Below are 15,844 nucleotides of genomic sequence, written 5' to 3'. Positions count from 1 at the left end.
TACTGCATGTCATAAAGCAAAAGAGATGCTTAGATAGACCGCAGAGCACAGTCTCTTTCCCCCTAATCCACAGAATATGCTAATTACAAAACAAAAAGGTGCAACTTTTTTTATTTAGTGCAAAGAACAAAGTTTATTTTCTTTGATATAGAATTAATAGAATTAATGATGCCCCCAATAGGATAAAATTGCAACCTTTACATAGGAAGACTTTCCTTGAAACACTTCAGATTTTTGTTAAAGTTATTGATTGTCAGATCAAAGGAACTGCAATTTCAAGTCTGTTCACAGAAATTAAAAATTCTTAATGTGGAAAGTTTCAAAATGGCAATTCGATCCCAGAATCATCATTATTAGGGGGAAAAAAACGCTCTCTCCCCTAAGAGTTTCGGCAGCACTGTAACATGACATCCATTTACACTAAGGTATGTGTGTTCTGCAAAGAGAGGACATCTATTCCCATTACATCAGTTTTGGAAATGTGTTCAGTTGCCATATAGTCTCCAACAGGGTCTAGTTAACATGAATTCAACAATGATCATAATGAGCTTACCAATCATCTCCTCACAGCTTTATTATATCCAGTTTTATGTTTTCTGTGCTATGTTAACAGCATACAGATCCCAATTAAGGAGGAACCTGGCCCTTTATAAATAACATACACGGACTATACATGGATAAGTAGCAAGACTGGAGGCTGATGATTTGATGTTCACTAATGCTGAAAATAGTAAAGTAAAAATCACAGTGACTTGAAAAGATGGTATTTTCTTAAGGACACACTGTTGAACACCTGGCCACCTACCTGCTCTCTGAAGCATTATGTATAATTCAACCACCAAATATAGAACACACGAACACCAGGAGACAAGAAAAGCATTTAAAGCCCATTACAATCTTGAATAAGCCAAAACTTCAAGTACATAGGAGAAGCACTGCAATCATGTATTTAGCTTTATTTTTCTAATATATATCCTAATTTAAAACTATATAAAGTCACTGATATAAAAAGCACTTTTTTCAAGTGTTACAGCTTACAGCATGGCTTTATATTTGGCTTAATCATTTTTTACCAGTTTAATTTATAAAGCTCGTAATCTTGCCAGCAGGGCTTCAACTTCAGGAATGGGTTCGTTTTTAGAAACAGAGCCAATAAGTCCCATTTCCTTTTCTCTGTTGCTTTCTGCATCACAGGCCTCCTTCTTCTCAACTGCCTTGGTCCTCCCTGTAGACGTGTGAGTGTCTAGATTATAATTAAGCTCCTTGGCGACTGCAGTCCTTGTTGAGCTGCAATTGATACTGTAGTGTGAACGTGGCCCTTCTGTCAACTGCAACTTCTGATTTTCTACAGTAAGGAAGAAAGAAACATTAAACTTATTACTGTGATAAGCAAGGATTGTGCACATTATGAAACACGGAAATAATTATTCTCAACAAACAAGTCCTTTTTGACAGACTAAACTAAAAAATATTCAAGAGTAAGGAAGATTTAAAATAAACACACAGAGGTTAAGAATAAGCTAAAAAATATAAACAGGCAACTATTTCATTAGTATTAATGCTTACTTCCTGCTTCCTTTGTGCCTGAAACGCCCATCACTCAGTTATTAGCAAGGTTGGTCTTGCATTTCATTCAGGTCTCTGCTCAAGTGCTATTGGGAGAGGCCATCTCTGATCATCCATCTAAAATAGCACTCACCTTTTCATCACTCTGTCTTTTCCTTCACAGAACCTATGACCACGGGACAGATCGTATACTTGCTTACTTGTCTGTTGTCTATGTCTTCACTAGAACATAAGCTCCGCTGAGAGCAAGGACATTGTTCTAAACACTGCTTGTAACACTGGTGCCTAGGATGGCTGTGGAGCAAAGTAGGTGCTCAATAAATACGCAGTGGGCAAATTATTTCTACACCTAAGACAGGCATTAGTTTGAATAATAATGAGATTAATTTCCTTTTGAAAATAAAAAGAAGAAAAAACTAACAGGAAATTAAAAATCAAATTGTCAAAACTAACAGGAAATTAAAAATCAAATTGTCAAAATTTCCTAGCAAATCAAAATAATGTCATAATTTGCCAAATGCATACACATGTATCAATACAGACCTGTAAACTATACACACATGTATGTTCTTTGGTAAGTGACAGCAATCCCAACTTCTCCAGGCTGTGAGGGAAGAGGTATAATAGCTAACAGCTAAATGACTCTAGCCAATTGACTTTCCCAAAGAGCAACAGATTTTCTCCTAATTAATTCTCACATCGTACAACTTTATGAGTAATCTCATGTAGATCTCAAACTCAAAAAAAACCAAACACAGAACCCTCAATATTCTCATAACCTTGAACGTGGCCTGAAATGGCTTCAACAAACTTGACATGACATTTAAAGTTTTTTGGTTATTCGCTGAGAGATGTTCCATTATCCCAACAGCGATGACTTTGGAGCAGAAGCAGTCACTCATGACAGTGTGTTTTATGTGAGTGCTGAAAATTCCAACTGAAAACAGCTTGTACGTTAAAAGGCAGCTGCTGAAGGTATTTACTGCACTGTCATTTCCTGTCCGGGGCTCCCGGTGATGGATGAGTGTTTTACTCACTTTTCTGGACAATCTCAACAAATTTTAGAAGTCTGATCACCTTTTAGCTGTTGGAAGAAAATAAATACACTCTTCCTGTCACCTTCTTTATCAGGTGGGCAATTGTTACTCAAAAGTAAAAATCTACAGAGCAGTGACTTTCTCTTAGAATGTTTCTCTCTCTAGTTTATAACATGCGTATCATGTTTGCAGTAAAAAGCACAGCTAACACTGTATTCCTACAGTTCCCAAGACCACACACAAAAGTTTTTTTTTCTAGGATCAACTCTCCTGCCCCAAAGTGTTTGAAAACTGCATTGTAGCTAAGTGCAAATTTTTAGTCTGCTTACTGCTCCTTCCCAAACGTTCCTATCTTTTCTTGTCATTTGAGTTCTTGTGAACAACTCCATCATGATGATATCTCCAACAAACTATAATTTATTTTGCTGCTGGGCAACTCTCATTACATTTTTGATGGCAGAGAAGAGATTCGATTGGCTAAAATACAGGTCTATATTGGACACAGGTAAAGTCTTCCACGCTTTTCCCGGCTATAACGTATCAAGCCCAATCCCACATGTGGCAAAGTGAAAACAGCATGGGATTCTAAGGTCCGTCGGGGTTGAAGTCCAAGTCCCACCCCTTGGCTTTACAGGTTAGCTCACCTCTGTGAGTCTCAGGTTTCAACAGTCAGACTCCGAGAGCAGGTGTGAGAACTAAAGGGAAGGATGAGGGTGACAGTTCCTTCGAGGTACCTGGCTGTGCCTTCCTCTGCCCAAGCCTTCCAAGTGAGGCTTCTGCCACCCAAGGCTTGTTCAGATGCTCTGACCTTTCTGACTTTCTGGTGACCGTACTCATGAGGGTTGAAATACCATTTTATTAATAGCTTGTATTTATGTAGCACTTTTATTTTTAAAGCATTTGTTGTACTTGAAACATTGCCACTGTCATTTTATAGATTGAGAGGTAAAAGCAAAAAGAGGTTAAATCATTTGCTTAGACTTAGTTACTGAGTAAATCAGTGGCAGGAGCCAAATGCTGTCTCTGGAGATACTAACGCTGTCTTAAAGAAATTTAAAAAGCTTTTTGCCAAGAAAAAGTGCTAAGTAATTCAAAGCTAAGTTTCATAATAGCAATGTCCTGTACTCATGCTTCAAAATGCTTTCTGACAGACTTCCTGCCCGCATAACTCTGTGAATGGTGTACCTATGTCAGCTACCTCAGTATCTCCAAGGTCACACGCAGACTCCTTTTCTCTCCTGGTACTACCTCAACTCCTGACTCTGAACTTCAGGTACAACCTTTACCCTGACAGGGCCCTGGCACTCCTTGTCCATTCTCCTAGCCCATCCTCTCTCCTTTTGCTCTCTCAGCAAACACCCAGCCTGCTCCCCTTCACCTTCACCTCACTCACCACAGAGGGATCAGAAGAGACCCTCCATCAGCTGCTCACTGCAGCATCCACACTCCTTCCCCCCCGTGCTCCCTCTGAGGACCACTCCTCAGGGTGGGCACCTGCCTTCCATCCTGTGGCAGCTGTGCCTTCTTCTCTCCTGCATTTTCAAGGTTTCCTTCTTCAGGCAACCATTTCCCTCAGCATACAGGTACTCTGCAGTAACGACCCCAATCTTTAAAGAAGAAATGTCTCTGTCTCCATATCCTGCTCTATTCCCTTTTCCACTGTTGGCTGCCTTGGTAACAAAACATCTCAGAAGAACTGCTGATACTGCTGCCTCATTTCCTTTCTTCCCTTTTTTTTCTTGAACCCGCTCCAATCATGCCTTTGACCCTTTATGCTCAGACACTCAGTTGTGTCTGACTGTTTGGGACCCTGTGGATTGTAGCCCACCAAGCTCTCTGTCCATGCAATTCTCTAGGCAGGAACGCTGGAGTGGGCTGCCATTCTCTTCTCTGGGGGTCTTCCCTTCTGACCCTTCACTCTTCTGAGACAGCTCTCGTCAAGGCCACTAATAAACTAGTGTTGCTAAAAACAAGGTTGGCTACTCCTTGGATACTTCTGTTCTCCTTTACTTGACCTATATCAGATCCAAGGATGAAATGCCCAGCAGAGGATGGGCTTTTCTTTTACCATCTGCTTCTGCAGAGAATTAGGTGGATAACACTGGGCAGCCAATGCAGGGAAAAGCGTTTCCACCCTATTGAGAAAACTTTAGATAGTTTTGGGCTAGCTTTAGGCACAAAGTGATAAGAAGAAAAACCAAGCTGGCATGTAACTCTTCTGTGGTTTTAGACGGAGAATCTTTCTTGAGAAGCAATAGACAAGACAGAATAACATAAAAAGAGGTCATTCCTGAGACCACTGAAGAAATAAAAAAGAAAGTAGAGAGCTCCTTTTAGAATGAGCGTATAGCTGTTAGAAATTCCTTGGTAACACTTCCCTCCAGCCTGCACCTTTATCTCTCAGCATCCCAACAGCCTCCATCCTGGTTCTCAGCCTTGGGAGGCCCAAGCTGTAGCACTGAGGAAGTCACATCCCAAACTGCAAAGTACGAATGAAGTTAGGTAGGCGAAGGATCCCCTGTCCCACTGCAAACTAGAGAAAATGTTTATGAGTAGAGAAAGCTCCCAAGTTGGAAGTACTCTTTTATACAGACATTTTATTACAATGTTGGTTCAGGTGTCTTTTGCCATTATTATTGATACTATTTTAAAAGTCTGCTATTGGTGGTTTCCTGTGGGCTGAACTGGAGACCCAAATTCCACACAAAAAACATGCACTTAATTTCTAAATGGTTCACTTCAAACATCAGGGCAATACTGCAACTCTGCAAGTTGGCGAAAACTCTATATACAGGTGCTCAGAGTTACAAAATAAATCGCAATTTGACGCCGGTAGGCTTGTACCTTTTTTTATGTGAAATTAGTTCCAAATACAAGGTGACACACTTGGACACATGGGCTCTTTAAATGGAGATGAAAGCATCAAGGCAAAGTAGAATGCTTCCTCGGAGAGGGCAGTGGCACCCCACTCCAGCACTCTTGCCTGGAAAATCCATGGACGGAGGAGCCTGGTGGGCTGCAGTCCATGGGGTCCCCAAGAGTCGGACACGACTGAGCGACTTCACTTTCACTCTTCACTTTCATGCATTGGAGGAGGAAATGGCAACCCACTCCAGTGTTCTTGGCTGGAGAATCCCAGGGACAGGGGAGCCTGGTGGGCTGCTGTCTATGGGGTTGCACAGAGTCGGACACGACTGAAGTGACTTAGCAGCATCAGAATGCTTCCTTAGTTCTCCAAAGACAGGAAACTTCTGCTATTATTTTATGAATCAAATCCAAGTTTTTTTTTTTTTTTTTTCCACCTTTAAGATATTGTAATTGATGTCTGTGAAAAGAAGTATGATCTATCTAGGACTACTGCTAATATCCAGGCCATTGGTGATTGGAGTACAGATGGGCCAGGGCCAGCTGCTATTTTTAGTGCTAGGCCAGTAAGGAAATCCAATCTACACATCTTGTATTTATGTTTCTGTGGCAATAAACAGGGTGAGAATACACGTCATTATCCTTTAAGATAGGGAAACTCACTTATTTCCATTTAATTCCTTATGTGATTCTTACTGTAGACTTGGTTCTACAGTCCCACACAGTTGTTGTTGTTGTTTTCTGAAACTAAATGAAAAGTTGGAAATTGTTGAAAAGTTGAATGGGTCTCAAATACAGAGAATCTGCTAGACCTGAGAGAGAGAGAGAGAGAGAGAGAGAGAGAGAGAGAGAATAAAAGCCTTAAACCACGAACTGGGCTGGATCCAACATGACCTTGGCAGAATACAGATTTGGATGACAAAGAAAGTTAGAAACAAAAAACCATGACCAACCCACCATCCTGAGTTAACTTTTCCATCATTTCTTGAGTAACATAAAAGACACAAGAACCGGGAAAGTTGCTGAGAAAAAAGAAAATATAAATGTATGTAATCCAGCATCTAAATGAGGAAGTATTTCAGCCAACAGCTGTTATGTTTCCTGAGCTAAAAAGGCAAGGCTAAGGCTCTGGCTGACAGCCCTTGGGGAAAACCCTCTCTGCTACAGGAAATATCAGTTATGGTTCAGAAAGAGGCATTATTTCCTTTAAGTCAGTATTGATCCTCCATCACATTGTGGTTCTAATGGGCACTGGGTTCTTAGAAGTGCCAATTCTCAGATGAAATATGAAATAGAGCTCCTGCCTTTTGTGGTCAATGGTGAGCCTGTGGTAGTTTGACAGGAGGAAGAATAGAGAACTCTGGTGTCCTAAATTGACTGCATCTCTTCAGTCTTCCTGAAATTTGATCTCTCCTTACAGTTCTTTACCTTTTGCTCTTAACTATTACTTTGACCTATTAAGCAGCTGTTTGGTTTACCCAGTAATACCATTTCTTTGGCAGGAGAAAAAATGACCCATAAATATAATTTTAAAGCACTACTGGGCCTACATGATAGTAAAGTGTGTGACAAATATATGTTTTTAATCTATGCAATAACTGAAGTTACTGCTGGCCACCTGCAGCCTTTACCCCTGTGGTTTTCCTTACTATTGATTTACTGGTGCTATAAATAATTGTCTTTTCTTTGCTTCATTTTGCTGTTTATTTTACTTTTTGTATTGAAAACATATAAAAAATGATCAAAAAGATAAAAAAAGATAAAAAAGATCAAAAGGGCATTTTGTATGTATCTAAAAATCTTTTAGGAGTGTCAAGAAATTCTTATAGAAACCAATTAAGTAGAAACAAAAATGATAAAAAAAGATTACTCCCCCAATTTAAACAAAAGAAAGCAGAGATGACAGATAAAAGCCATTTCTGAATAAAGGAGATAACTGACAATTAAATTAGGATTTTTGCATTAACTAGATATATACACTTCTATTCACTGGTCATATCAAACACTCTCTTCCAATAACAGAAGAGATGACTCTACATATGGACATCAGCAGATGGACAATACCAAAATCAAATTGATTATGTTCTTTGCAGTCAAAGATGGAGAAGCTCTATACAGTCAGCAAAAACAAGACTGGGAGCTGACTGTGGCTCAGATCATGAACTCCTCGGTGCAAAATTCAGACTGAAATTGAAGAAAGTAGGGAAAACCACTAGACCATTCAGGTATGACCTAAATCAAGTCTCTTATGATGATACAGTGGAAGTGACAAATAGATTCAAGGGATTAGATTTGATAGACAGAGTGCCTGAAGAAATATGGACGGAGGTTCGTAACACTGTACAGGAAGTGGTGATAACCATGTTCATGGATTGAAAGAATCAATATAGTGAAAATGAGTATACTACCCAAAGCAATTTATAGATTCAATGCAATCCCTATCAAGCTACCAACGGTATTCTTCACAGAGCTAGAACAAATAATTTCACAATTTGTATGGAAATACAAAAAACATTGAATAGCCAAAGCTATCTTGAGAAAGAAGAATAGAACTGGAGGAATCAACCTACCTGACTTCAGGCTCTACTACAAAGCCACAGTTATCAAGACAGTATGGTACTAGCACAAAGACAGAAATATAGGTCAATGGAACAAAATAGAAAGCCCAGAGATAAATCCACGCACATATGGACACCTTATCTTTGACAAAGGAGGCAAGAATATACAATGGATTAAAGACAATCTCTTTAACAAGTGGTGCTGGGAAAACTGGTCAACCACTTGTAAAAGAATGAAACTAGAACACTTTCTAACACCATACACAAAAATAAACTCAAAATGGATTAAAGATCTCAACGTAAGACCAGAAACTATAAAACTCCTAGAGGAGAACATAGGCAAAACACTCTCTGACATACATCATAGCAGGATCCTCTATGACCCACCTCCCAGAATATTGGAAATAAAAGCAAAAATAAACAAATGGGACCTAATTAAACTTAAAAGCTTCTGCACAACAAAGGAAACTATTAGCAAGGCAAAAAGGCAGCCTTCAGAATGGGAGAAAATAATAGCAAATGAAGCAACTGACAAACAACTAATCTCAAAAATATACAAGCAACTCCTACAGCTCAACTCCAGAAAAATAAATGACCCAATCAAAAAATGGGCCAAAGAACTAAATAGACATTTCTCCAAAGAAGACATACAGATGGCTAACAAACACATGAAAAGATGCTCAACATCACTCATTATCAGAGAAATGCAAATCAAAACCACTATGAGGTACCATTTCACACCAGTCAGAATGGCTGCAATCCAAAAGTCTACAAGCAATAAATGCTGGAGAGGGTGTAGAGAAAAGGGAACCCTCTTACACTGTTGGTGGGAATGCAAACTAGTACAGCCACTATGGAGAACAGTGTGGAGATTCCTTAAAAAACTGGAAATAAAACTACCTTATGATCCAGCAATCCCACTGCTGGGCATACACACTGAGGAAACCAGAAGGGAAAGAGACACGTGTACCCCAATGTTCATTGTTCATCGCAGCACTGTTTATAATAGCCAGGACATGGAAGCAACCTAGATGTCCATCAGCAGATGAATGGATAAGAAAGCTATGGTACATATACACAATGGAGTATTACTAAGCCATTAAAAAGAATACATTTGAATCAGTTCTAATGAGGTGATGAAACTGAAGCCTATTATACAGAGTGAAGTAAGCCAGAAAGAAAAACACCAATACAGTATACTAATGCATATATATGGAATTTAGAAAGATAGTAACAATAACCCTGTGTATGAGACAGTAAAAGAGACACTGATGTATAGAACAGTCTTATGGATTCTATGGGAGAGGGAGAGGGTGGGAAGATTTGGGAGAATGGCATTGAAGCATATATAATATCATGTATGAAACGAGTCGCCAGTCCAGGTTCGATGCACGATACTGGATGCTTGGGGCTGGTGCACTGGGACGACCCAGAGGGATGGTACGGGGAGGGAAGAGGGAGGAGGGTTCAGGATGGGGAACACATGTATACCTGTGGTGGATTCATTTCAATATTTGGCAAAACTAACACAATATTGTAAAGTTTAAAAATAAAATAAAATTTAAAAAAAAATTAAAAAAAAAAAAAAACAAACCAGCTTGAACATCTGGAAGTTCATGGTTCACGTATTGCTGAAGCTTGGCTTGGAGAATTTTAAGCATTACTTTACTAGCATGTGAGATGAGTGCAATTGTGTGGTAGTTTGAGCATTCTTTGGCATTGCCTTTCTTTGGGATTGGAACAAAAACTGACCTTTTCCAGTCCTGTGGCCACTGCTGAGTTTTCCATATTTGCTGGCATATTGAGTGCAGCACTTTCACAGCGTCATCATCATCAGGAAAATGCAAATCAAAACCACAGTGAAATATCACTTCATACTTGCTAAAATGGTTATTATCAAAAGACAAGTAATAACTGTTGGAGAGGAGGTGCAGCAAAGCGAATCCTTGTGCACTGTTGGTGGGAATGTAAATTTGTGCAGCTACTATGGAAAGCAGCATGGAGGTTCCTCAAAAATTTAAAATAGAGCTGTCATATCATCTAGCAATTCTATTTCTGACTATTTATTTGAGGAAAGTGAAAACACTGATTTGAAAGAAAATATGCACACCCATGTTCACTGCAGCCTTATTTACAATAACCAAGATATGGAAACAGCCTAAATGTCCATCAGTGGATGAATGGATAAAGGAGATACAGACGAGAGTCAAAATTTACAGTCTTCCAGTCATAAAATAATTTGTAGGATGTAATATACAGCATGGAGACTACTGTTAATAATACTATATTGCACATTTGAAAGTTGCTAAAAGACTAGATCTTAAAAATTCTTACACTGAAAAAAATTATATAACTGTATATGGTGATGTTAACTAGACTTACTGTGGTGAACATTTCACAATATATACAAATATCAAATCATGTTGTACACCTGAAACTAATATAATGTTGTGTGTCAGTTATACTTCAATAAAAAATTTTAAATGTCAAAAAAAAAAAGGAAGTGGTGATAAAAACCATTTTCAAGAAAAAAGAAATGCAAAAAGGCAAAATGGTTATCTGAGGAGGTCTTACAAATGGCTGAGAAAAGAAAAGAAGCTAAAGGCAAGGGAGAAAAGGAAAGATACATTCATCTGAATGTAGAATTCCAAAGAATAGCACAGAGGAAAAAGAAAGCCTTCCTAAGTGACCAATGCAAAGAAATAGAGGAAAACAGTAGAATGGGAAAGACTAGAGATCTCTTCCAGATGATTAGAGCTACCAAAGGAACATTTCATACACAATAAAGGGCACAATAAAGGACAAAAACTGTATGGACCTAACAGAAGCAGATGATATTAAGAAGAGGCGGCAAGAATACACAGAAGAACTGTACAAAAAAGATCTTCATGACCCAGATAACCACGATGGTGTGATCACTCACCTAGAGCCAGACATCCTGGGCCTTAGGAAGCATATCTAGAAACAAAGCTAGTGGAGGTGATGGAATTCCAGTTGAGCTATTTCCAGTCCTAAAAGATGATGCTGTGAAAGTGCTGCCCTCAGTATGTCAGCAAATTTGGAAAACTCAGCAGTGGCCACAGGACTGGAAAAGATCAGTTTTCATTCCATTTCCAAAGAAGGGTAATGCCAAAGAACATTCAAACTATCACACAATTGCACTCAGTTCACATGCTAGTAAAGTAATGTTCAAAATTTTCCAGGTGAGGCTTCAATAGTACATGAACCGAGAACTTCCAGATGTTCAAGTTGGATTTAGAAAAGGCAGAGGAACCCGAGATGGAATTGACAACATCCGCTGAATCACTGAAAAAGGAAAAGAGTTCCAGAAAAACATCTACTTCTGCTTCATTGACTAAGCTAAAGCCTTTGACTATGTGGACCACAAGAAACTGTGCAAAATTCTTCAAGAGATGGGAATAACATATCACCTTCCCTGCTTCCTGAGAAACCTGTATGTGGGACAAGAAGTAACAGTTAGGATTGGACACAGAACAACTGACTGGTTCCAAATCGGGAAAGGAGTACATCAAGGCTGTATATTGTCACCTGGCTTATTTAACTTATATGCAGAGCACATCATGAGAAATGCCAGGGTGGATAAAGCACAAGCTGGAATCAAGATTGCTGGGAGAAATATCAATTGCCTCAGATATGCAGATGACACCACCCTTATGGCAGAAAGTGAAGAACTAAAAGCCTTTTGATCATGGTGAAAGAGGAGAGTGAAAACGCTGGCTTAAAGCTCAACATTCAAAAAACAAAGGTCATGGCATCTGGTCCCATCAGTTCAGTTCAGTTGCTCAGTTGTGTCTTTGCAACCCCATGAATTACAGCAGGCCAGGCCTCCCTGTCCATCACCATTTCCTGGAGTTCACTCAAACTCATGTCCATCGAGTCGGTGATGCCATCCAGCCATCTCATCCTCTATCGTCCCCTTTTCCTCCTGGCCCCAATCCCTCCTGGTATCAGGGTCTTTTCCAATGAATCAATTCTTCGCATGAGGTGGCCAAAGTATTGGAGTTTCAGCTGTAGCATCATTCCTTCCAAAGAACACCCAGGGCTGATCTCCTTCAGAATGGACTGGTTGGATCTCCTTGCAGTCCAAGGGACTCTCAAGAGCCTTCTCCAACACCACAGTTCAAAAGCGTCAATTCTTTGGCGCTCAGCTTTCTTCATAGTTCAACTCTCCCACCCATACATGACCACTGGAAAAACCATAGCCTTGACTAGACGGACCTTTGTTGGCAAAGTAATGTCTCTGCTTTTCAATATGCTATCTAGTCCCATCACGTCATGGCAAATAGATGGGGAAACAGTGACAGACTTTATTTTCTTGGGCTCCAAAATCACTGCAGATGGTGACTGCAGCCATGAAATTACAAGATGCAAAAAAAATAAAAAAAAATAAAATAAAATAAAAGATGCTTGCTCCTTGGAAGACAAGTTATGACCAACCTAGACAGCATATTAAAAAGCAGAGACATTACTTTGCCGATGAAGGTCCACCTAGTTAAAGCTATGGTTTTTCCAGTAGTCATGTATGGATGTGAGAGCTGGACCACAAAGAAGGCTCAATGCCAAAGAATTGATGCTTTTGAACTGTGGTGTTGGAGAAGACTCTTGAGAGTCCCTTGGACAGCAAGGAGATCCAGCCAGTCAATCCTAAAGGAAATCTGTCCTGAATATTCATTGGAAGGACTGATACTGAAGCTGAAGCTCCAATACTTTGTCCACCTGATGAGAAGAACGGACTCATTGGAAAAGACCCTGATGCTGGGCAAGATTGAAGGCAGGAGGACAAGGGGATGACAGAGGATAAAATGGTTGGATGGCATCACCAACTCATCAATGGACATGAGTTTGAGCAAGCCCTGGGAGATGCTGAAGAACAGGGAAGCCTGGCATGCTGCAGTCCTTTGGGCCTCAAGGAATCTGACATGACTGATGAACTGAACAATAATAACAATAATTCAGTCTTGGTCTATTTCACTGTCCTTTGAATAAAAATTTAAAGACAGCACTGCTGTTTTGCACAATCACAGAACACATTTTCAATTCAAATTTTCATGTGCAAAGCAACTCCCTCTTAACTTTTACATACCAAAACCAACCAAAGCGTCTGTTTACTATTACTAGTCTTGCTATCTGTCACTGACAGCTGTCTCAAGCTACCAGGCACTAGTGGTCACCAGTGTGTGGCTTAGCAGCCATTAAGTAAATGGTTTTTAAAGTATGCAATTGCCTGTCAACTGATGGATACCAGATAGTAAATAAATTCATGGGTTGGTCTGGTAGTTTATGAGGAAGAATGTAGGCAAATTATACAGGTATATAGCTTGATATTACAGTTAGTGGATACATAATATATGTTAAACCTTTTGCTATGCTATGCTAAGTCACTTCAGTTGTGTCTGACTCTGTGTGACCTCATAGATGGTAGCCTACCAGGCTCCCCTGTCCCTGGGATTCTCCAGGCAAGCACACTGGAGTGGGTTGCCATTTCCTTCTCCAATGCATGAAACTGAAAAGTGAAAGTGAAGTCACTCAGTTGTCTCCGACTCTTAGCGACCCCATGGACTGCAGCCTACCACGCTCCTCCGTCCATGGGATTTTCCAGGCAAGAGTACTGGAGTGGGGTGCCATTGCCTTCTCCGTGTTAAACCTTTTACTGTTATTTAAAAATGTTTCAACAACTCTAAGATAAAAGTATTAACAACTTCTGTGGTCACTCAGACGGTAAAGAATCTGCCTGCAATGTGGTAGACCTGGGTTTGATCCCTGGATTGGGATGATCCCCTGGAGAAGGGAATGGTTACCCACTCCAGTAGTCTTGCCTGGAAAAATCCCATGGACCGAGGAGCCTGGTGGGCTACAGTCCATGGGGTTGCAAAGAGTCGGACATGACTGAGCAACTAACACTTCGACTAACATTTAATAAATGAGGAAACTGAGGTTTAGATAAGTCCATGAACCTCAAGGTCACAGAGACTTCGATATTTGCCTCCAGCAAACATAATTCACATCTTACTCCCCCACAGCTCTGGGGGCAGAGGATGAGGCCATGGCAAAAGACATATTGTGAAAGGAAAAGAGCACTTTACACTTGAGATTTGAGGAGAAGCCTATACCCCATGCTAATGACCAGGAAGCGGTACTGGAAAATAACCAGATGAATACTGTAGGAACTAAATATTTTCCTTAGGCCATTTCTAAGTGGGATCTTATAGTGTGCTTATGTATTTATATTTTGTATATTTCCTAAGTCAACATTTACTAGATACCGCAAACGCAGTTTTTTTTTTTTTTCCCCTAAATGAGTAAGGTATGCTATTTCAATTCCATTTCACTTTCACAGAAACATATAATATCGAGGCCAACCTCAGGTTTGGAAAGACCCTTAGTGAGTTGCCAGAACCATCTATCCAAAGCCTGAATTCCCTTTACTCAGAATCCCATCCAATGGTTGTCCAGTCTAAATCTGAAGACCTCTAGTCATAGTCTCACCATCTCACAAGGCAATATATTCCTCTAATAATTAAATGTTTTAACTTATATTTATCTAGTGTTTGTTCCCCTAAGATCTTAGTCACTAGCCCTACTGATTTTTCCCACTAGGGCCGTATTAAGAGAGTCTCAAAAATATACAAGCAACTCCTGCAGCTCAATTCTAGAAATATAAACGACCCAAACAAAAAGTGGGCCAAAGAACTAAACAGACATTTCTCCAAAGAAGACATACAAATGGCTAACAAACACATGGAAAGATGCTCAACATCACTCATTATCAGAGAAATGCAAATCAAAACCACAATGAGGTACCATTTCACGCCAGTCAGAATGGCTGCGATCCAAAAGTCTACAAGTAATAAATGCTGGAGAGGGTGTGGAGAAAAGGGAACCGTCTTACACTGTTAGTGGGAATGCAAACTAGTACAGCCACTATGGAGAACAGTGTGGAGAGTCCTTAAAAAACTGGAAATAGAACTGCCTTATGACCCAGCAATCCCACTGCTGGGCATACACACTGAGGAAACCAGAATTGAAAGAGACACGTGTACCCCAATGTTCTTTGCAGCACTGTTTATAATAGCCAGGATATGGAAGCAACCTACATATCCATCAGCAGACGGATGGATAAGAAAGCTGTGGTACATATACACAATGGAGTATTACTCAGCCATTAAAAAGAAAACATTTGAATCAGTTCTAATGAGGTGATGAAACTGGAGCCTATTATACAGAGTGAAGTAAGCCAGAAAGAAAAACACCAATACAATATACTAACGCATATATATGGAATTTAGAAAGATGGTAACAATAACCCTGTATGTGAGACAGCAAAAGAGACACAGATGCATAGAACAGTCTTTTGGACTCTGTGGGAGAGGGCAAGGGTGGGATGCTTTGGGAAAATGGCATTGAAACATGTATGTTATCATATGTGAAACAAATCGCCAGTCCAGGTTTGATACATGATACAGGACGCTCGGGGCTGGTGCACTGGGATGACCCAGAGGGATGGGATGGGGAGGGAGGTGGGAGGGGGGTTCAGGATGGGGAACCCATGTACACCCATGGCGGATCCATGTCAATGTATGGCAAAACCAATACAATATTGTAAAGTAATTAGCCTCCAATTAAAATAAATAAATTTATATTACAAAAAAGAGAGAGTCTAATTCCTCTTCCATTCACCAGTTCTTCAACTATTTAAAGACAGATATCGCAATCCCCAAATCTTTGCCAAGCCAAACATCCACAATTTCTTCAACTATTCTTCCAGAGATCATAAGCTGAAGTCATTGTTAAGTTAAC

The 15,844-nt window shown here is 39.9% G+C and overlaps 1 protein-coding gene across 1 annotated transcript in view; it reads right to left on the bottom strand.

The window, feature by feature from the left end:
* Positions 1–866: 866 nt before the first annotated feature.
* The window catches only part of DIAPH3 (diaphanous related formin 3), a 563,088-nt gene continuing 548,110 nt past the window's right edge, over positions 867–15,844 (bottom strand). The window contains exon 28 of the mRNA XM_027557103.1: positions 867–1,345. Coding sequence (XP_027412904.1) covers positions 1,083–1,345 — 263 coding nt within the window. The 3' untranslated portion in view covers positions 867–1,082. The remainder of the gene's footprint in view (positions 1,346–15,844) is intronic.

Source organism: Bos indicus x Bos taurus, chromosome 12, assembly GCF_003369695.1.
Source record: "Bos indicus x Bos taurus breed Angus x Brahman F1 hybrid chromosome 12, Bos_hybrid_MaternalHap_v2.0, whole genome shotgun sequence".
Lineage (NCBI taxonomy): Eukaryota > Metazoa > Chordata > Mammalia > Artiodactyla > Bovidae > Bos > Bos indicus x Bos taurus.
This window is presented reverse-complemented; position numbering and strand designations above follow the sequence as displayed.